Source organism: Mustela nivalis (genome assembly GCF_964662115.1).
Source record: "Mustela nivalis genome assembly, chromosome: 3".
Classification (NCBI taxonomy): domain Eukaryota; kingdom Metazoa; phylum Chordata; class Mammalia; order Carnivora; family Mustelidae; genus Mustela; species Mustela nivalis.
Window position 1 is genome coordinate 80,559,732 of NC_139022.1, and position 22,364 is coordinate 80,582,095.

Sequence of the window (22,364 nt, forward strand, 5' to 3'; positions counted from 1 at the left end):
CTTTAACACTCTTAAGGTAAGAAAAACTTAACTAGATTGTTAATGTATGTTCTTTAAACATATATACATGTATGGCCTTTTAATGTGAAAAATTACTGGGTTTCTTTTTTCATGACTGCAGGAAGCATATGTGCCTCATTTCTTACTCAAAGCTACCAACTGCCAGTTCTTGATACAATGTTTGTAAGAAAGAAATACAGAGGCAAAGATTTTGGGCTTCATATGCTGGAGGACTTTGTTGATTCCTTTACAGAGGATGCTCTTGGCTTGCGGTATCCACTCTCCTCTCTCATGTACACAGGTAAATTAAGTTTAAAAATGTTAAACTTGTTTCATTGTTCCTTTTAAGTTGTTTCTGAGGAATACTGTAAATGTGCATATATCACTATTAACTAAATTTGGATTCTTTGGGTCCCTAGGGCTTCATTTTGCAGATGTGTCCCTAGTCTCATGTATATGGCAGTTTTTTGAGGTGTGATGGCTTTTTTAAAAAGTTGACATATAATTCATACACCATCAAATTCACCCTCTTAAAGTGTACAGTTCAGTGATTTTTATTATATTCGTAGCCGTGTACCCATAACCAGTATCTAATTCCAGAACATGCTCATTACCCCAAAAAGAATCCCTGCACCAACTAGGAGTCACTCTTCATTCCCGCACTCCTTCATCCCCTAGCAACCACCAGTCTATTTTCTTCTGTATGGATTTACCTGTCCTCAATATTTCATATAAATATAATCATGTGATATGATTATAAGCCGTTTGTATCTAGCTTCTTTTATTTTGCATAAATTTTGTTAAAGTTCATCTGCGTTGTAGCATGAATCAGTGCTTCATTCCTTTTTATTTTTTTAAATTTTATTTATTTATTTTTTTTAAAAAAGATTTTATTTATTTATTTGACAGACAGAGCTCACAAGTAGGCAGAGAGGCAGGCAGAGAGAGAGGAGGAAGCAGGCTCCCTGCGGAGCAGAGAGCCTGATGCGGGGCTCAATCCCGGAACCCTGGGATCATGACCTTTGCCTAAGCAGAGGCTTAACCCACTGAACCACTCAGGCGCCCTGCTTCATTCCTTTTTATGGATGAATAATATTCTCTTTTATGGATATGCCGCATTTTGTTTATCCATCATCAGTTGATGGACTTATGGGGTTGTTTCCACTTTCTAGCTGTTAACGAATAATGCTGCTGTAAACATTTGTATAGTTTTTGTATGGCTATTTCTCTGCAGTTAGTTGTGGATGGAATTGCTGGGTCATATGGTGACTCTATATTTAACATTATGAAGAACTCCAAACTATTTTCTAAAGCACATTTACCATTTTACATTCCCATAAGTAGTGGATGAAAGTTACCATTTATATTGTCACCAACACTTGTTACTCTCTTTCTGTTTTTAAAATTTTTATTTTATTTTCATTTTATTTATTTATTTTTATTGATATATAATGTATTATTTCTTTCAGGGGTACAGTTACTATCTTTTTGATTATAGCCATTCTTGTGGGTGTAAAGTGGCATCTTATTATATAGGTTTGATTTGCATTTCATGTTGAGCATCTTTTGATATGGTAGTTGGCCATTTCTGTATTTTGGGGGAAATGTATATTTACGTCCTTTGACCATTTCTTTTTTGGGTTCTCTGTTGTGGTAGCTTTTAAAATTAAATAAAAGGGGCGCCTGGGTGGCTCAGTGGGTTAAAGCCTCTGCCTTTAGCTCAGGTCATGATCCCAGGGTCCTAGGATCGAGCTCTACATCGGGCTCTCTGCTCAGCAGGGAGCCTGTTTCCCTTCCTCTCTCTCTGCCTGCCTCTCTGCCTACTTGTCATCTCTGTCAAATGAATAAATAAAATCTTTTTAAAAAATTAAATAATTTCAGGCGTATAAAAAGATGTAAAGAATAAGACAGCAAAAACTCATGTACCATTCAGCATGTGCCATCCATGAGAAATGGATCATTGCTAATCCATTTGTACACCTACCCAATTAACTCACTTCCTTCCCTGAAATAGGCACCACCTCATTTTGGCATTATTTACCCCATATATTTCTTAGACTTTTTGTTTTTGAGAGAGGGTGAGAGAGAGAGAAAAAGGAGAGAAAGAAAGTGTATACACAAGCACGTGCATGAGGGATTGGGGCTGAGGGGAGAGAGAGAACCTTAAGCAGACTCCATGCCCAGTGCAGATGCTGATGCGGGGCTGATCTCACTACCCTGAGATCATGACCTGAGCCAAAACCAAGAGTTGGTCACTTAACTTACTGAGCCACCCAGGTGTCCCTCTTAGACTTACAAAGCTTATTTATGTATCCTCCATCAGTATGTCCTATTGTTTAACATATTTAAAAACTGGGGCTTTGGGTGGCTCAGTTGGTTAAGTGTCTGCCTTTGGCTCAGTCATAATCCCAGCACCCTGGGATGGAGCCCTGTGTCAGGCTTCCTGCTCTGTGGAGCCTGCTTTTCCCTCTCCTTCTGCAACCCCTCCCTGCTTGTGTGCTCTCTCTCTCAAATAAATAAATAAAATCTTACAAAGAATTTTATATAAATGATACATACTGTATGAATTCTCCTGCAGTTCGATTTTTATATTTATGAATTCATTCTTGTGGATTCACATAGCTCTATTTATTCATTTTCAGTGCTGTTTAGTATTCCATTGTATGAATATACACTGTGGTGATATTTAAAAACTATTGGTGGTGGGGCACCTGGGTGGCTTAGTGAGTTAAAGTCTCTGCCTTCAGCTCAGGTCATGATCCCAGGGTCCTGGGATCATCGAGCCCCACATCGGGCTCTCTGCTCAGCAGGGAGCCTGCTCCCCCCCCAACCCCCCGCTGCCTGCCTCTCTGCATACTTGTGATCTTTGCTCGTCAAATAAATAAATAAAATATTTTTAAAAAACTATTGGTGGATTTATATTTGTACTTATAAATGTAACTCCCAAACCACTGCTTTTCTCTTAATGAAGTGAGATTTAGTCCTAGAAGGTAATTTACTTGGAAGCTTTATTAAAACATAATTTACCATTGATTTTCATCTAACTAGAGATCTTTATTTCCACTGAAAATATGGTTTTGTTCTTAGTTTGCTCCCCTTTTTTAATATCAGAAATCCAGCAAACAAGAACCAAGTGTTGCATGCCCATCTTGAATCATAGTTTCTTTGTAGACCCATACACGAGAATGGAATGAATCCTTTATACAACTGGATAATCTGAAAATAGATTTCCCCTTAAAATCTGATTATAGTTTTACTGAATTTGGGAAGGAATGTAACACACCCACTGTAGGCAGATCTCAATACTTACTGTTTTCTGGGGTGCCTGGATGGCTCAGTCGGTTGGTTAGCTGCCTTTGGTTTGATCAGGATCCCAGGGTGCTGGGATTGAGCCCCATGTCAGGCTCCCTGCTCAGTGGGGAGTCTATTTCTCCCTCTGCTTGTGTGGGCTCTCTCTCTCAAATAAATAAATAAAATCTTTAAAAAAAATACTCTTTTCTAATTCTTTTTTTTTTTAAAAAGATTTTATTTATTTGACAGACAGAGATCACAAGTAGGCAGAGGCAGGCAGAGAGAGAGGAGAGGGGGAAGCAGGCTCCCTGCCTAACAGAGAGCCCGATGTGGGGCTCAATACCAGGACCCTGAGATCATGACCCGAGCCAAAGGCAGAGGCTTAACCCACTGAGCCACGCAGGCACCCCCTCTTTTCTAATTCTAATGACAAATTGAATACCAAGTGAATTACAGGTGTATATCTATTTTTACATAGTCTAAGTGGGCTTTAGCTCAGTTTATCCTTCTGTTTAGGCAGGAGGTTGCCTGATAATGTTCTATTGATTTCATTTGTATAATGTTTATGAATGTAGTGTGAAAATAAAGGAATATACTGAAAATAGAAAATTTTAGACTATCTGGCATCTCTGTTTTCTGTTTCGTGCTCTTCTTTCTGTCTTGTACAATACTTATTATATTTGAAGAACTTGGATTTCCATTTGATTTTCTCTTACAACTTAATTAGTAGTTCCTTATGGCTGCTAGATGCTTAGTATTCTTTGATGACCTTTGCTTGTTTCCATGAATATTTTTAATGATCCAGGAAAGATTATAGTGTTGTACGTTGAAAGCTTTAGAAAGAGAATTTGTTTATTCCACAAATAGGTAGTGCATGCTAAGTATGGATGGGGTTGGCCTCAGGGTTGAGTAGATGATTAGGTACCTATGAAAAGTTGATTTACACAGTACTATCGCGTACCCATACCTAAACACATGGGATGAATAAGGTCTCATGAATCTTACCCATTTGGCATTTATCCTGGTGTCCCATATGAGGTGCGGTTCCAGTTTTATTTTACCTGACAGGTATAAGATTGCTCTAGTATTATTTGTTGAATAATTTATCTTCTGCACTGATTTGCATTAATATCTATATCAGTTCAGCAAACAGTGGTCACTGATGTGCTAACTCTTTTTGTAAAAAAATAAGTTTTATTGGAACACAGCTTGTGTTCATTCATTTACATGTTGTCTATGGCTTCTTTTGTGCTAAAATTTTATAGTTGGTTAGCTATGACAGTGCCTATATGGTCTGTAAGTCTAAAGTACTTATTGTCTGCCCCTTTAAGGAAAAGTATCCTAACTCTTAATCTAGATCATATGTTAAATTTGTATATGTATATGTTTGTGTGTGTGTGTATATATATATATATATATATTTTTTTTTTTTTTAAGATTTTATTCATTCGAGAGGGAGAGAAAGTGAGCATGCAAGCTCAGGAGCAACTTGGGGGTGCTGGTGATGAGGGGGGCGGGGAGGGGGAAGCAGACTCCCTACTGAGCATGGAGCCCAGTGCAGGGCTTGTCTCAGGACCCCGGGATCATGACCTGAGTCGAAGGCAGATGTTTAATCGACAGCCATCCAGACACCCCTGTTTCTATATATTTCTTATCTCCTTATTTTTTCTATTAATCTTTTAAGTTCCAGTACTTTGCTCTTCTATTTATTTTAGCATTTGGTTATTTAAAAGGACTAGTCTTCTCCCCCATTTCATATTTTTGACCTTACTTGTTTTCCTGTATAGACTTCAGAACCCACTTACTAGATTAAAAAAAAATTTTGTTGGAATTTTATTGGGATTACTTTTAAACTTACATATTAGCCTCTAGTAAAATGTAAGACCCACCAAAAAACTATTAGAACAAGTAGGAGTGCTTCAGTCAGTGAAGTATGTGACTCTTGATATCAGCGTTGAAAGTTTGGGCCCCATATTGGGTCTAGAGACAAGTTAAAAATAAAATCTCAAAAAAAAAAAAACTTTTAGAACTGATAAATGGATTCAGGGATGCCTGGGTGGCTCAGTTGGTTAAGTGTGTGCCTTTGGCCCAGGTCATGATCTCAGGGTCCTGGGATGGAGTCCCACATTGAGCTCCTTACTTTCGAGGAGTCTTCTTGTCTTCTGCGCTTCCTCCTGCTTGTTCTCTCTTTCTCTCTCTCTCACTTTGTGTCTCTCTCTCAAATTAAAATAGATTAAAAAAAAAAGAACTGATATGGTTTCAGTAAAGTTGTAGGATGCAGAATCAATATGCGGATATCCATTTCATGTCTGTACACTAACAATGAGGCAGCACAAAGAGCAGTTAAAAAAACCAATTCCATATACAATCACACCACAAATAATAAAATACCTAGGAATAAACCTGACCAAAGAGGTGAAAAAGATCCATCCTCTGAAAACTGTAAGACACTGATGAAAGAAATTGAAGATGATACAGCGAAATGGAAAAGACATTTGATGCTCATGGACTGGAAGAACAAATATGTTAAAAATGTCCATACTACCTAAAGTAATCTATAGATTTAAATGCAATTCCTATCAAAATATCAACAGCATTTTTCACAGGACTAAAACAATCTGAAAAAGCCATTTATTGAGCACATTCATTCTGTGCAAAGAACTAGACAGAGTGCTGTTACAGAAGAAGAGATATTCATGGAATCTATGCACAAGAAACTCGCAATCTAAACTGGTATTAAAATGAAAACCTAAAGAAATAGATTGTAAAGTAGAACATACTTTAAGGAGCTTAAGAGCACTACAGGTAAAGCACCACAGGATTTAAAGGAGGACAGCTGTACTTTTGTTGGTAGAGATCACGAAAGGCTTTCAGTCTTGGCCCTAAGAAAGAAGCAGATTGTCGAAAACTCAAGAAAATTAATCCTAGACAAAATGAATACATAAGTAAATAAGTATCTTTCTTGTATATGACCACTAGTTAGAAGAAATAATGTTTAAGAGAACACAGTATTAATTATGGTAACAAAAGATAAAGATCTTAAATGTATATATTTTTCCTATGTTAATTCTACACTTGATCTTAGCCAAAAGGCCGAGAAGTGATTTTCCTATGTTAATTCTAAGAACTCTATGGAGAATATGTAAATGCTAACTGATTTGAACAGAATCATACAGCTGTACATATTAAACAGTTATAATATTGTTGGACAGAATAAAGATAATGATGTCAATTTTCTGTAAGCTAATTTGTGAGAGGTTTTTTTTTTTACATTTTTAAAAACTTTCTAGTATAGCTATTTTAGGTGTACAATCGAGTGATTCAGCAGTTGCATATATTAGTGATCATGAACATAAGTATACTCTTTTTTTAAATCATTTTTATTTTTAAAGATTTTATTTTTATGTGATCTCCATGTACAGTGTGGGGTTTGAACTGAAACCCTGAGATGAACAGTTACATGCGCTACTGACTGAGCTAGCCAGGTGTTCCAAGATAACTGTGTTCTTTTTTTTTTTAAGATTTTATTTATTTATTTGACAGAGAGAAATCACAAGTAGATGGAGAGGCAGGCAGAGAGAGAGAGAGGGAAGTGTTTCCCTTCTGAGCAGAGAGCCCGATGTGGGACTCGATCCCAGGACCCTGAGATCATGACCTGAGCCGAAGGCAGCAGCTTAACCCACTGAGCCACCCAGGCGCTCCGATAACTGTGCTCTTAATCTCCTTCACCTATTTTGCCCATCCCTCCCCCCCCCACCTCCCCTCTGGTAACCATCTGTCTGATCTTTATACTTAAGGGTCTATTTTTGTGTTTTTTTCCCCTTTGTGTCCTTAAATTCCATATATGTGTGAGAGCATATGGCATTTGTCTTCTCTAACTTACTTTGCTTAGCATTATACCTTCTAGATCCATCCATGTTGTTGGCAAATGGCAAAGTTTCATTCTTTTTGATGGCTGCATAATATGACATGGTATATACATGTCACATCTTTATCCATTCATCTGTCCTGTGGACACTTGGGCTTCTTCCATATCTTGACTATTATATGTAAATAGTGCTGCAGTAAACATAGGGGTACTTATATTCTTTTATTTATTTATGTTTAAATATTTTATTTATCTGTGAAAAGAAGGAGAAAGCGTACAAGCTGGGGGAGTGGCAGGCCCAGAGAGAAGCAGGCTCCGAGCCTGATGTGGAACTTGATCCCAGGACCCTGGGATCATGACCTGAGCCAAAGGCAGATGCTTAACTGACTGAGCCACCCAGGCCTCCCATCCCACCTATATCCTTTTAAATTTAGTGTTTTCATATTCTTTGGGTAAATACCCATTAGTGCATTTACTAGGTTGTAGGGTAGTTCTATATTTATTTTATTTTATTTTATTTTTTTTTTATTTGACAGAGAGAAATCACAAGTAGACAGAGAGGCAGCCAGAGAGAGAGAGAGAGAGGGAAGCAAGCTCCCTGCTGAGCAGAGAGCTCGATGCGGGACCCGATCCCAGGACCCTGAGATCATGACCTGAGCCGAAGGCAGCGGCTTAATCCACTGAGCCACCCAGGCGCCCCATTTATTTTATTTTTATAAAGACTTTTTTTATTTGTCAGAGCGCATGCATGCACAAGCGGGGGGAACAGCAGGCAGAGGAGGAAGCACTGAATAGGGAGCCTGATGTGAGGCTTGATTCCAGGACCCTGGGATCATGACCTGCACCAAAGGCAGAAGCTTAATGGCTGAGCCACCCAGGTGTCCCAATTTTTAAAGATTTTATTTTTAAGTTATCTCCACACCCAGTGTGGGGCTCAAACACACAACCCCAATATCAGGAGTTGCATGCTCTACCGATTAAGCCAGCTGGGTACCCCTAGTTTGCTTTTTTATTTTAAAAATTTTCAAGTTTTGGGCGGGCTGTAATATATATAACATATTTATCATTTGAACTATTTGTAGTTGTGGAATTCAGTTGCATTCGTCACATTCATTCTCTGTCTATGAATTTGCCTCTTCTAGGTACCTCATAGAAGTGGAATCAGACAATATATGTTGTTCTATGTGTGCTTTATTTCACTTGGCATAGTATTTAAGGACCATCCATGTTATAGCATATATCAAAAAAAATTTTTTTTTTAAGATTTATTTATTTGAGAGAGAGTGTGTGTGCATGCATAGAAAGGCCGGGGAGAGCAGAGGAAGAGAGAAGCCCAAGCAGATTAATGCGCTGAGCATGGAGTCCTATGCGGGACTTGATTTCATGCCACCTTTGCCAGAACCAAGAGACACTCAACTGACTGAGCCACCCAGGCACCCCACATCCAACTCTTGATTTTGGCTCTGGTCACAGTCTAAGGATCATGGGATTGAGCCATGTGTCTGGAGCCTTGCTCAGTGGGGAGTCTGCTTGAGAATTCTCTTTCCCTCTCTGTTTGCTCTTCCCTCTGCTCATGCACATTCTCTTCTCAAATCTTCAAAAAAATTTCATTCTTTTTTATGGCTGAGTATTTTTTTTTATTGTGTATATATGTCACATTTCATTCATAAATCTAATCATCTTCTGATGGATGGACAATTGGGTTCTTTCTACCTTTTTACTATTGTGAAAAATGTTGCCGTGGACATTGGTACGTAGATGTCTGTTTGAGTCCCTGCTTTCTGGCTGAGAGTGGAATTGCTTGAGTTATACAGTAATTCTGTGTTGAGCTTTTTGAGGAATTGCCATATTTTAATGTGTTTAAACATATTTAACATGTTTACTTGTTAATGTGTTTTTACACATTAATTTGTTTAATGTGTTTTCAAACTTTATATAAATGACATCATTTGTATATATACTAATTTGTTTTTTACTGATCTTTTAGATTTATCATTGTTAATATGTAGCTGTAATTTGTTGTAGTTTCTGTATAGTATTTTATTGTATACATTTTGTAATTTAATCAGGTATCCCTTAATGGTGGGCTCTTAGGTTGAACTCCCCACCTCTACTTAAAAACAGCTCTGTAGTGAATATTACAGAAATCTTCTTGTGCATATGTGTAAGTCATTAGGGTATATACCCAATAGTAGAATGGAAGCATACAATATGTTTTTACAACTCTACTAACTGTTGCAAAATTATTCTCACACAGAGAATGTGGGAGTTTCTGTTTTCCTTATTCTTTGAATGCTTAGGTTATCTGATGGGTGTGAAAATGGTATCTAGTTGTTTCATCTTGCATTTCCCTGGCACCTAGTGAGGTTTGCCGTCTTTGCCTTTGTTAAGTGACCTGTCAGTTTTGTTATGTGTAAATATCCTTTTCATAACATCTACCAGTTCTTTTTGGGGTCATTTTATCTCTCTAATTAAATTTTAGGATTTTTTTTATATGCTGAGAGTACTGATTCTTTGTCTTATTCTGAAAATCTCCTAATTTTTGTTTTTATGGTATCTTTTTAATGTAATACTGTGCAGTCCAGTTTGGCAGTCACTAATATAAATTAGATTTAATTTCAGTTTAATTAAAATTAAATTATGCATTCATTTCTTCATTAGCCACATGTGGCTAGTGGCTACTCTACTAGACATTGCTGATATAGGACATTTCTATCATTAGAATAATTTCTGTTGCAGGGAGTCTTGGGTGGCTCAGTGGGTTAAGGCCTCTGCCTTTGGCTCAGGTCATGATCTCAGGGTCCTGGGATCGAGCCCGGCATCCAGGTCTCCACTCAGCAGGGAGCCTGCTTCCTCCTCTCTCTCTGCCTGCCTCTCTGTCTACTTGTGATCTCTGTCTGTCAAATAAATAAATAAAATCTTAAAAAAAAAAAAGGAAATTTCTGTTGCCTAGTTCCTCATAGAAAGTTTTAAACTGTAATGGGTTTATCATAATATTTCATTACGGATTGTGGTTTTCATATCTTTTATGAGAAATCTTTCAGCACCATTATGTTTAGGAGGTATTCTCTTAGTTTTCTTTTAAATAATTTGCTTCTCTTAGTAAGTATTAGACTCCATCTAAAATTTAATTTTATGATGTGAGGTCAGGATCTGCCTTTTCTATATAGATTCTTGTTCTAGCATTATTTTTTTTTAAAGAATTTATTTATTTGACAGAGATTACAAGTAGGCAGAGAGGCAGGCAGAGAGAGAGGGCGGGGGAAGCAGTGTCCTTGCTGAGTGGAGAGCCTGATGCAGGGCTCGATCCCAGGACCCTGAGATCATGACTTGAGTTGAAGGCAGAGGCTCTAACCCACTGAGCCACCCTGCATTATTATTTTGATAGTCTGCTCTGCCAGGAGATGTAATGCTGCCTCTGTCATTTGCCAGGTTCTTGGTGTGTCCTTTCCTCATGGGCTTTTTCCCCCTGGTATTTCAGTTTTTCTTTTTCCTTTTCTTCATCTTTTTTTCCCATATCCTTTTTCTTAACCCTTTCTTCTTTCATTTTGAATTTGGGGTCAAGTTTTGACAAGTTCTCTTAAAAAACAAACTTGTTGGGAATTTGTTTATATTTGCATGGAATTTACCAAATGATTGGTGAGAATTGGTGTTTTTATACTATTGAGTCTAATAATCATTGTAATTTTATGCCCCTCAGTAATATTGAGTAATTTCCTCCTTAATGGTGCAACACATCTTCTAATAGGATTTTTATTGTCTGTTCAGGTTAAAATTTGCATAAATGAGACTGATGTGTAATTGAGTTGCATTGGTGTTATGCTAGCCCCATTAAGTGAGTTGGGCAGCTTACTTTGTGTCTTCTTTCTGTTTTCTAAAATAACTGATAATTTGGGGTTTCTAGAAAATTCTAAATGTATTTTTCAGCTTGCAAGCAGTACTTTGAAAAGTATCCAGGAGATCATGAACTCCTTTGGGAGGTTGAAGGTGTTGGACACTGGTACCAGCGGATACCAGTCACCAGAGCATTACAGAGAGAAACACTTAAAATTACAGGTAAGAATTACAGGTTTCAAGTTGAAACACATGTCAGGGTTAAAGAGCAGAGCCTTTTAATGTTTGTGGCTCTTAGTCTGGAGTTATGGTATATTGTAATGTGACCTCTCTAGTAACAGATCCTCTTTTCTAAACTTTGAATTTTTGTTATGTATTAACATTTGAGTCACTAATAATAAGAGGATTTAGAATTATAATAGCCCAGCAGAGTCTGACATTCTAGGAATTGGTGGGTAAGAAGGAAACACAGATACTAAAGCAGCATAGACTAGGCATCAAGGAATCAGAGAGTAGTCCCTGGTCTTTCCTCAAAGTCACGAAATATAGATAACTAATAATTTTGTAATTGCAAGTTTTCATTATAAGATATTGGTGAAGGAGATATTCCACACTTAGGTTTTCAACACCCTTCTGTTCAGGATGCTATTCAGGGCTTTTGTGAAAAATCAGTACAAACCATGTTGTAGTTAAAACCAAATACTGATTGGGTTACAATTTTTAAAATTCTTCTATACACAGCAGTTTCTCAAAATGAAGCTAAAAGACCTATGTCTGGAGAATATGGTCTTGCATCTGTTCCAGAATATGAAGCAGGAACTGAAGACAATCAGTCTAGTGAGATGCAGCTAACTGTAGGTACACTGTGTGTTTATTGTAGGAAATAATTTTTGTTTCTTTAAACTAGATTCAGCTAATATTTAATTTTTTAAATGTTAGTGTTCATCAAGTTATGTAATTTTAATTTTTTACTGTGTTAGTTTTCATGGAATCTCCTGTTAATGGCTTACTAAGGACTTAATTTTCCTTGAAAAATAATTTGGAATCACACAAAATAATATAGAAGAAATAGAAGAAAATAAAAATCTCTAATCCCACTACCCCAGATACAGCAACTGTTAACAGTTTTCTATTTGTATTTAATATATATTATAGAACATTGTCTGTGTATATTTTTGTTTTCTGTAATGCTGCTTCTGTTTTTCCTCCACTAACATAATATTATAAGCATTTCCATGGCATTATGGTTTCAAAACACGATTATTAAATAGCAGCATACTATTCTGTGTAAATACCATTGTTTAGTTCTTTAACATATTAAGTTTTTTTGCGTAAGTGGCTCAGCAGTGAACACATTTATATATACATCTTTTTGCCTATGTAATTCTTTCCTTGCACTCATAAATTTCTAGAAGTGAAATTAGTAGTAGGTCAAAAGTTATGAAGTTACTGTGGAAAATTTGAGTCTCTGTATGCTAGGTCTTTGTAGAATGTAATGCATTTTGAAAGTACTAGGTAAATCTTCCAGGGACAAGTGCTTTGGGGAATTATTTGTGCCTCTTATTTCTTCCTTGATTCGTGTGAGTGTTGACTAAACTTTTTGGAAACGTTTTTAAGGATAATGTAAATCAGGAGGCGCCTGGGTGGCTCAGTGGTTAAGCTGCTGCCTTCAGCTCAGGTCATGATCTCAGGGTCCTGGGATCAAGCCCCGCATCAGGCTCTCTGCTCAGCAGGGAGCCTGCTTCCTCCTCTCTCTCTGCCTGCCTCTTTGCCTACTTGTGATCTCTGTCTGTCAAATAAATAATTAAAATCTTTAAAAAAAAAAGGATAATGTAAATCATACAATCACATGTAAGTAGTTAGATTTTTTGTTTTTATTTTTATCTACATTTGGAAATCCAAGCTAAATGATAACCCCAGGTTTGATTATATTGAGGTTCAAATTCCTCAGATACTCTTAAACTTAATTAGTATTGGTCATACATCATAAAATCAGGGAAGGTAGAAAAAAATCTTTCCCCAAAATATGGTGAGAACAGTGATTTACCAAATAATTTTAAATGGGTTGTGTAAATGAGAATATATATTAAACCATATAATTTTAAATGGGTTGTGTACATGAGAATATATATTAAACCATGTCACAAGGGTGGCAGCATAAATTCAGTTTTCTTTCATTTTAGAAATTCATATTCTTCAAATTACTTTAAGATTTTAATTAGTTCAAGGGAAATATTTCTCACATTAAAATATTTTATCTCTCAAAAAAATATTTTCTCTCTCTTTTTATTGCTAACCAAATGGAGAAGTGGTCTTGTTTATTTTAACCACATTGCTTTTAGCTTTGCTGAGGTATAATTGACAAAGATTGTACATATTTAAGGTGTACAACTAGATGTTTTGAGATACACTGTGAAAACAGTCACTATATGATTTATTCTTCAGGCGGTGATGGTATTTCTACTTGCTTTTTCCTATTTTGTGACATAAAACATTACATGTACTTATACTCTTTGTACCATTTTAAAATGATTTTTATATGTTTGTTAACCTTGTCTAGTTCAACTGTAGGCTTCTTGAAGACAGGATTTTTGTCTTATCTGTCCCAGTTTATCCTTGTTTGTGTCCTGTCAGTAGACCTTCTTAAAGTCTCAGTGCCTGCTGTGTCATAGGGTTTCAGTAAGTGTGTGATGAACGAATGAATAGTAGTTTATATAATGAAGTAGATACTTTGGCAAGTGCTAGATATACAAAGATGTGGTTCTTACAAGCATGGGAGAAGTAGATGGTCCATTATTGGAACCAGATTACATAAACAAACTACAGGATTATAATTGCCTTAATAGGGCAAATAGCAAATGATGAAGGTACATAGCACAGTGAGTAACTGCGCAAGGAGTGGAGTAGGTGAAGCAGCAATCAATCTGACTTTCAAGGGACAGGTGTGAGTTTTGTGACAAAGGCTAAGGTTTTCCAAAGGCTAGTGTGTTTAAAGAAAAACCAAAAACCAAACAAGTGTAAATTGGTTTTCAGAGTTGAGAGAGGTTGAGAGTTTATATTCTAGGCAGTAATAAACCATTAAATGTTTTTTGTTTTTGTTTTTTTAAAGCAAAAGAGTAGCGCAGTTTGTGATTTGGAAGCATCTTTGCCATTGGGTTGGAAGGGATTACAGAGCATGCGATTAGAGTGAGGGATACCAGGGATGAGGCTCTTGGAATAATCACATTAAAGATGATAAAGGCCTAAACTAGAGAATCGGTAATACAAAGGAGGGGGCAGTTGTGAGAGAGTCTTCAGAGTCAGAATTGAAGGCTTTGCAGTTCACTTAAGGACGGTTAAGAAGAAGTCATTACTGACTCACAGGTTTTTGGCCAGAATGGCTGACTGAACTGTTACTGCCATTAACCAAGATAGGGAATAATATTGGGAAAATAGTTTAATTTGGAACAGGTTGGTTGGTTGTGAAATTGGATGGAGCATCCATATTTCTTTGGAAATCAGGTAAGAAGTTAGGGAGATTAATTACATACCTGGATTCATCAGCAAATAGATGTTGAAGTAAAGGTAGTAGATAAAATTACACAGGGAAAGCATGTAGACAGAGAAGAGGAGGTAGCTGAGGACAGGACACTAGGAAACTTCAGTGAGTTGCACTGTAACGTATTAGATGGCTTGGTATGGGCTCAACATCAGGATAAACTGAGGCTGTAACATTATCTTTTAATTTCTTCAGGTGAATGGTGAATAGTGAATGCAAAAAGTACTATTTGAAAAATGTTTCATAAGATTTTCTTTGGCACTGACTAAAATAGATTCATAGGGAGAAAAAAATGAACTAAAATGTTTGGTTTTAATCTGTATTTCTATTTTAGATTGACTCTCTAAAAGATGCCTTTGCAAGTACTTCTGAAGGTGAGAAATTGAGCTAATCTACCAGTATTTGAGATGATTAGAATTTAGGGGTGGGAGATGTCCCATAGAGTAAGTGAAGACTTATTCCACTAAGATCTAGAGCTGAGTTCTAATGCCACCACTACCACTGGTCTTGCTATGTGAACAAAGCTACCTTACCTCTTTTTTCCTAATTTTCTTACCTGTAAAATAGAGTTATATCTGCCTTGTTTATGTCCCAGGATTTTTGGGAGACAATATAAGTAAAAATGCAAAAATACATTGTAGAGCTCAGGGCAATATGGAAATGTGAGGAATAGAATAATGCGAAGTTATTTCATAAGTTAGAAAAAAAAACTGCCATTGTATCTTGGCCTGATACAAGTGAGAGAAAGAAATGTGTAATTGTGGGAATATATGTAAGCTGTCCTAGTTCTTACATTTCTGTGTATTGTAACATAATCCTTTCAGGACATACTGAATTAATTGTAGTTTTGTTATTTTTTTCTCAGGTCATGATAAAACACCGGTTTCCACTCGTTCTCGAGGTAGTCATCTGAAGCGACCAAAGATTGGGAAGCGGTTTCAGGATACTGAATTTAGTAGTTCTCAAGGAGAAGATGAAAAGACACCCCAGACTTCACCTACAGCTTCAATAAACAAGTAAAGTATTGGTTATTTTACTGTCATTATTTCATTATTCTTATTTTCATAATTTTTTAAAGGTTTTTATTTGAGAGAGAGAGCACAAGGAGAGGGAGGGGCAGAGGTAGAGGGAGAGGGAGAACCAGGCTCTCCACTGAGCAGGAACACCCCCAACCTCATGCAGTGCTCCATCTTAGGACCCTGGGATCATGACCTGAGCTAAAGTTAGATGCTTAACCAACCGAGCCACCCATGTGCCCCTTATTTTCATATTATTAGTATTTAGTATTTAAGGTAGAAGTTATTATTGTATTATTTGTGTAGCACATAACCATGGTGTAAGAGTTTGTATTTGAATTCTTGTACAGGATTGCTGATTGTACTCACTTTGATGTATTACAGGGAGAAGTTGCTAGTGAGAGAGTAAAATAAATACACAATTTAATCTCTCATGTCTGAAAATCCAAGAGAATATTCTAGTAATTATATTATCCCAACTTTTATATTAGCTATAGATTTTAGTATTGTTGAGGATTAGTCAATTTTTTAAAAAACCCTAAGTTCTATTTTATAATGGATTCATTTTACTGGGTTACTGGATATAACACAAATTAGTGATAACCGTAAGCCTGTTTGGTCCCCTTCTCTAGGAACTTAATAGCCAGCTGAGACAAGAGAAAACTCAGATCAGAACTTTATCCTCTATCTTCCTTGGAACCTTAAAGAAAGCAAGACTTCATATTTTATAATAAAACTTGACTTTTTTGTCCTAATAGTCCTACGAGTTGTTCCTGAGTTAACCATTCATAACTTTGGCATTTTATCTGTGAAATTATTTTCCTCAAGTAGAAAATTCTGTAGGTATGCTAATTTCATTATGTAAATAATTTAAAATTTGGATAATTGGGTAATTATATAAATGTTTTAGTGATAAAGGCAAATATAACTATTTAAATCCAATAATTTGTGAAAAGAGGTTAGATAATTAGTTTTCTTCCTGTATAACATTTTGATGTAATATCCTTTTTATTTTATTTATTTATTTAAAAGATTTTATTTGTTTATTTGACAGACAGATCACAAGTAGACAAGAGAGGCAGGCAGAGAGGGGCAGGGGGAAGCAGGCTCCCCACTGAGTGGAGAGCGGGATGAGGGGCTCCATCTCAGGATCCTGGGATCATGACCTGAGCTGAAGGCAGAGGCCTTAACTCACTGAGCCACCCAGGTGCCCTGTAATATCCTTTTTAGAAGGGAATGTAACAGTGCATTTTATATTGAACATCCCAAATTATTGTGGAATTTTGTTTGTTTTTCATAAGTAGAATAGTAACATAAGACTAAATGGTTGAATGTTTGCTCAGCTGTTATGAAGAACAAAATTTCAAGCTATACCTGTGACATGGGTTAAGAAGCTGCAAGGTATGGGGCACCTGGGTGGCTCAGTGGGTTAAAGCCTCTGCCTTCGGCTCAGGTCATGATCTCAGGGTCCTGGGATGGAGCGCCGCATCGGGCTCTCTGCTCAACGGGGAGCCTGCTTCCTCACCCTCCTCTGCCTGCCTCTCTGCCTACTTGTGATCTCTCTCTATCAAATCAATAAATAAAATCTTAAGAAAAAAAAAAAAAGAAACTGCAAGGTAGATTATGATGGTACAGTAACAGAAGTACAAAACGGTGTAGATGCAGAGGAGAGATTTGATTAAATGTGAGAGGATAGAGAGATTTGGCATTTGGACCAGGTCTTCAAAAATAAGTTGAAACTCAACAAGCAGAGTTGAGAGAGAAGATGTTCTAGTCCAGGGTTCCACAAATTATGGTCTGTAGCTCAAATTTGACCTACTGACTGTTGTAAATAAAACTTTGTTGTAACAGTTCCATGTTCATTAACTTACATGTTTGTATGGTTGCTTTTGTATTACAGTGGCAGAGTTGAATAGTTGTTCGGAGACCGAATCGCCCATAAAACCTAATGGAAAAGTTGGTTGACCCCTGCTGTATACCAGGGTTGTCAGAGAACTTACTATGATGATGAAAAAATGTGCTTTATCTGCCCTGCCCAAAATGGCAGCCCTACTTTAGTATGCCCATTGAGTACTTCAAGTATGGCCAGTGCATGGAACTTAGAAACTGAATTTTAAATTTCATTTAATTTTGATTAATGTAAATCATGACATGTGTTGTGGCTACCATATTGTACCATGCAGATATAGCATGAGCAAAGACAAAAAGCTAAGAGTAATATTAATAAGGATAACTGATGTATGATGTAAATGTTACCATCTAGTAGGAAATAAAAATATGAGAATCTAGGTCCCAGGCCAGCTGGGTGTTGTAGCAGCATGAGCGAAGTGACTCAGTGAAGTATTTAGTAATAGGATGAGCAAGAAGACCACCTTTGCCTGGTGGATGAGGCCTGGTAAGATAATTCATGCGGGGGAAGCAAGTAGCCATACTTTGAGCAGCCCTGTGAGGAGGGACCATGTGGCAATAGTCCTCAAGGAACTGGGCCCTCAGTCTGTTGGCCTGCATGATGAACTGAATACTACCAGCATCCACATGAGTGTGAGCTCAGGGTGGTTGCGGGGAGCACTGCCAGTCAGACTTTCAGATGAGACTGCATCCCCAGTTGCTGGGTCGATTGTGACTCCATGAGACTGTGAGACAGAGGTACTCAGCTAAGCCACACCTGGATTCCTAACCCCCAGAAACAAGATAATAAATGTTCGATGATTTCAGAGGCTAATGTATAGATACATATGAGGGTTGGGTCATGTTAGCCTTTGTAAGGAAATACACTTTATTCTCTAAGCTGTAGAGAACCATCAGAGTTTTCTGAGCTGGACTGTCACAGGTATGGATGGGTTATAATATAATAGCTCTTATAGCTTCACTAAAGATTGTATGTACTGCAAGTTCAGAGATGAGTTGGGACAAAATTGTGGTGGTCCAGGGAGGGCCTAAAGGAGGATCATGAAAACGAAAACAGAAAAGTAGGGATATGTTTGAAAGGCATTTTGGAAGTAGAACAAAACCATATCATTTATTGTCCAAACTGGTATCTTTGAGACTGAAAGGGGTGTTATTAGTGATTATGCCGATGCTGGGACAAAAGCTGTGAACTGGACTGTCTCAGGTAAATTGGGAATGTGTTTTCATTCTAATAGAAGGAGGATCAGTGAGATACAGTTAGAGTAAAAGAAGAATCTAGCTTACATGATTGTGGAGATTGTGGTGTTACTGTTCAAACTAGAGAACAAGGTAGCAAAGAGGACAAGTTTATAAGAAGAGGAGATTGGTTTTGGACATTTAATATGGGAAGTTGTTCATTGAACGACACTTGGTTGATTGTTTTAAAGTGTTACTGTATTAACAGACTCCTGAAATTTTATATTCATCCTTAATAAAACAAGTAAGAGTGGTTTTCTTTCCTAGATTGGAATCTACTGCGCGCACATCAGAGAGCTCAGAAGAATTCCTGGAAGAAGAAGCTGAACAAAGTGTGATTGAATTTGAGGATGAAAGCAGTGATAAGGATGCTCGGCCTGCACCAGAAACCCAACCACGCCTGGAAAAGCAAGATGGTGAAAAGGTATGAGATCCTGCTTATTACTAAATAAAGTAAAGTAAATTTAGTAAACTAAATTTAAACTTTCTTAATCATATATTGTTAGAAAAATGTGATCTATTTTAGAGTCCTAGTAGAAATTGTGCTTGATGCTTAAAAGCATAGCTCTGTCCTAAGCAAGGTCAGGTACTGGAGTTGGGGAGAGGATAAAGTTAAAAGTATTGTTGCGTGTTTCACTGAAAATTTTTTTTAAAGATTTATTTATTTGACAGAGAGATCACAAGTAGGCAGAGAGGCAGGCAGAGAAAGAGGGGGAGGCAGGCTGAGCAGGGAGCCTGACGAGGGGCTGGATCCCAGGACTTCGAGACCATGACCCGAGCTGAAGGCACAGGCTTTAACCCAGTGAGCCACCCAGGCACCCCTCAATCTGAATTTTTAAGTGTGGCTTACAGCAAAGGTAAAATTGAGCATTTTAGGTAGTAAGATCCCTCTGTATATTTAAAATACAAATTAATTTGAGAGATTAAACATACTTAAGAAGTGACACAAATTATATATGATCATAAGATACACTTTGTAGAACCAGTTAGAAGTAAGGTCGTTAAGGCCACAGTTGCACCTGTATCTTGGTTAGAAGGTTAAAACAAACATACATTAAAAAAAAAAAAAAAAAAAAAAATATATATATATATATATATATATATATATATATGTATATGTGACTCTAATTGATAATTTGACTACAATTGATAACTGAATTGATTTTTTTTTAAACAGTGGAAAACAAATGGAAAAATCCTTTGTGACCGAGTAAATTCTTTTTTTGGCCTGATTTTTGCAGCTCTTCTAGTATTTGTCCTTAACTTTTTTTTTTTCTCTTCTCTGTTCATTCCTCTTCTTCTCCTCTTTATCTTTAGTATCTTCCATCTTGGGCTCTGTAGAGATTTCTTATTTCTTCTTTCCTAGGTGCTTAAGATTCTTTAAAAGTCTTTTACCTGTTTGCCAAGTCCAGCCAGCATCCAAAGAAGTATCACTATGTTACCAATTTTATTTCCTTAGCATATTCCAGTTTAGCTCTCGCTTTCTCTGTTTCCTGAAACTGTATTTTTTTTTAAAGATTTTATTTATTTATTTTTTTGAGAGAGATCACAAGTAGGCAGAGAGTTAGGCAGAGAGAGAGAGGGAGGGGAGCAAGCTGCTTGCTGAGCAGAGAGCCCGATGCGGGACTCCATCCTAGGATCCTGGGATCATGACCTGAGCTGAAGCTAGAGGCTTAACCCACTGAGCCCCCCAGGTGCCCCCATGAAACTGTGTTTTTAAGTGACATTTTTTTCTTGTGAAAAATTTGAACAGTAAAGCACATGTTTAAAAATGTGCATCCAGACATTTATGGGAATATATTGTTATTTTTCTTGTAAAAACTTAAGATTATGCTGTATATACTTCATGTAATGGGTTTCATTTGTCCAGCTGTATGTTGAGCACATACTCTTGTAGGACACCAGTGACACTTGCATTCACTTCCATCGGTTTTCCTCACCTAGATTGACTACTGTGTCTTCCTTAATATTCTCTAGGCCCCCATAAGGTAAGTTTTATAACACCACTCACTGTACTTTTGTTTCTTGGTTTTCCTACCTGAAGTTTTGTTTTGGTTTTGTTTTTTATTTGACTGTTATGCTTTTTTCCCTTTATTCGTGGACATTCTAGAAGTCTAGAAGTCTAGAACTCAGTTTTTGGCTTTCTGCTCTTGGTTCATGTTCTCTACATGAAAATGCATCCAATCTAATGGTTGAACTCTCATTTCTGTGGGATGACCAGCAACTCTAGACTTTGAATATTAATTGAGACTGTAATGCTATGATATTACTTATCTTTTGAATATTCTATGTAGACAGATGTCTTTTTTTTTAAGCTTTTGCTGTGTTTTTCTCATTTTCTTCAGCATTTTTTACTACCCTGATCCTTTTATGAGCTTTATTATAATTACCTTCTGTATGTAGTCTATTTTTTTTATACTGTCTGGCCAGATAAATTTTTCTAATCCCTGCTTTCAGCATCCCTATGACTTTAGAGATCTTATATAAACCAGACAAACCTATTTCTGAGCCCTTGAGTGCATCATTTTCTAATTTTAATCATTTTCTAATTTTTACAAAGTAATAAAATGCCCTCTATTAGAATGTCACTAAGATTCATTAGAACTATTAAACATTAAATATAATTATTTTATATTGATAAACATTGGCAGAAGAGTTTCAGAATTGGGAGGTTTGTGTTACTTCCTCACTGATACTTCCATATTTAATGTGATACAAAGAGTAGGATTGTTCAAAAAAATGACCCAAAATTGACTGGACAATGAGGAAACTGAGGCAGAGTTTTCTTCTTCCAGCAAGAAACTGTATCCAAACTCAGCTTCCCACAAGACTGGTAGTGCTTCCTCCCTCTGGCAGCATAACCTGTTAACTTCCCACAGGCCCCAGAGATTCCAAGTGCTCATCAACCCGTGTTCTGTAAAGAGCTGGCATCAAATCTAGAGTCTCTGGTGCCTTCTTACTGAAAAGATTTCATTCCTGATGGTCCTATAAAGAACAACAAGAAGGGGACAGGGTGTCTTCACTGCATCTCAGACCTATCCTGTGTCTACAGAGCATCACGGTCTGCTGTCTCCATAAGAACAGAGGGAGTTTGGGTTACTTGTGCCTTCTCTTTTACTGACCCTGCCTGAAAAATTTAATCTTTTCTCAGTAAGACTGTTCCTTAACTCATGCCCTGCAATGTGGTAGACTTTACCTTGAGTCCTGGTGGAGACCGAGAATGGACTCACTTTACATGACAAATAAATTAGCCTGTAATTGTGTCCTGACTTACTTTTCCCCCCAATGATGTAGGAATCTGAATTAGAGCCTATGAATGGTGAGATAATGGATGATACTCTTAAAACCTCACTTATAACTGAAGAGGAAGACTCCACTAGTGAAGTTTTAGATGAAGAAATAAAATTGCAGTCTCTTAACTCCAGTGAAGACTCTACTGCTCTTGTTCCACTGGTGGTAGAATCTTCAAAACCCTCTGATACTGTTGCACAGGATAAGGTAAGAAGGGAAATAATTTAATTTTTTATAGTCAAACTGTTCCATTGTTGGTGACATGGAAGGGGCATAATAATATATATATTTTCCTCTCCCTTAATATATATAGTCTTTCAGGAAAATAAATTCTATATTAATTTTTATGCTAGATTAGGTATTTTAAGAAAATACAATCAGT

General features: G+C 36.9%; 1 protein-coding gene across 5 annotated transcripts in view; it reads left to right on the forward strand.

Annotated features, from left to right (window-relative positions):
- The window catches only part of FAM169A (family with sequence similarity 169 member A), a 104,263-nt gene that overhangs the window by 80,521 nt on the left and 1,378 nt on the right, over positions 1-22,364 (forward strand). For 4 of the 5 annotated variants that reach the window (XM_082724956.1, XM_082724958.1, XM_082724959.1 and 1 more), the window contains exons 6-12: positions 122-301; positions 11,087-11,215; positions 11,735-11,847; positions 14,866-14,905; positions 15,397-15,547; positions 18,959-19,115; positions 21,986-22,189. In XM_082724956.1, coding sequence (XP_082581082.1) covers positions 122-301; positions 11,087-11,215; positions 11,735-11,847; positions 14,866-14,905; positions 15,397-15,547; positions 18,959-19,115; positions 21,986-22,189 — 974 coding nt within the window. The remainder of the gene's footprint in view (positions 1-121; positions 302-11,086; positions 11,216-11,734; positions 11,848-14,865; positions 14,906-15,396; positions 15,548-18,958; positions 19,116-21,985; positions 22,190-22,364) is intronic. The other variant, XM_082724957.1, reaches the window with a different exon arrangement.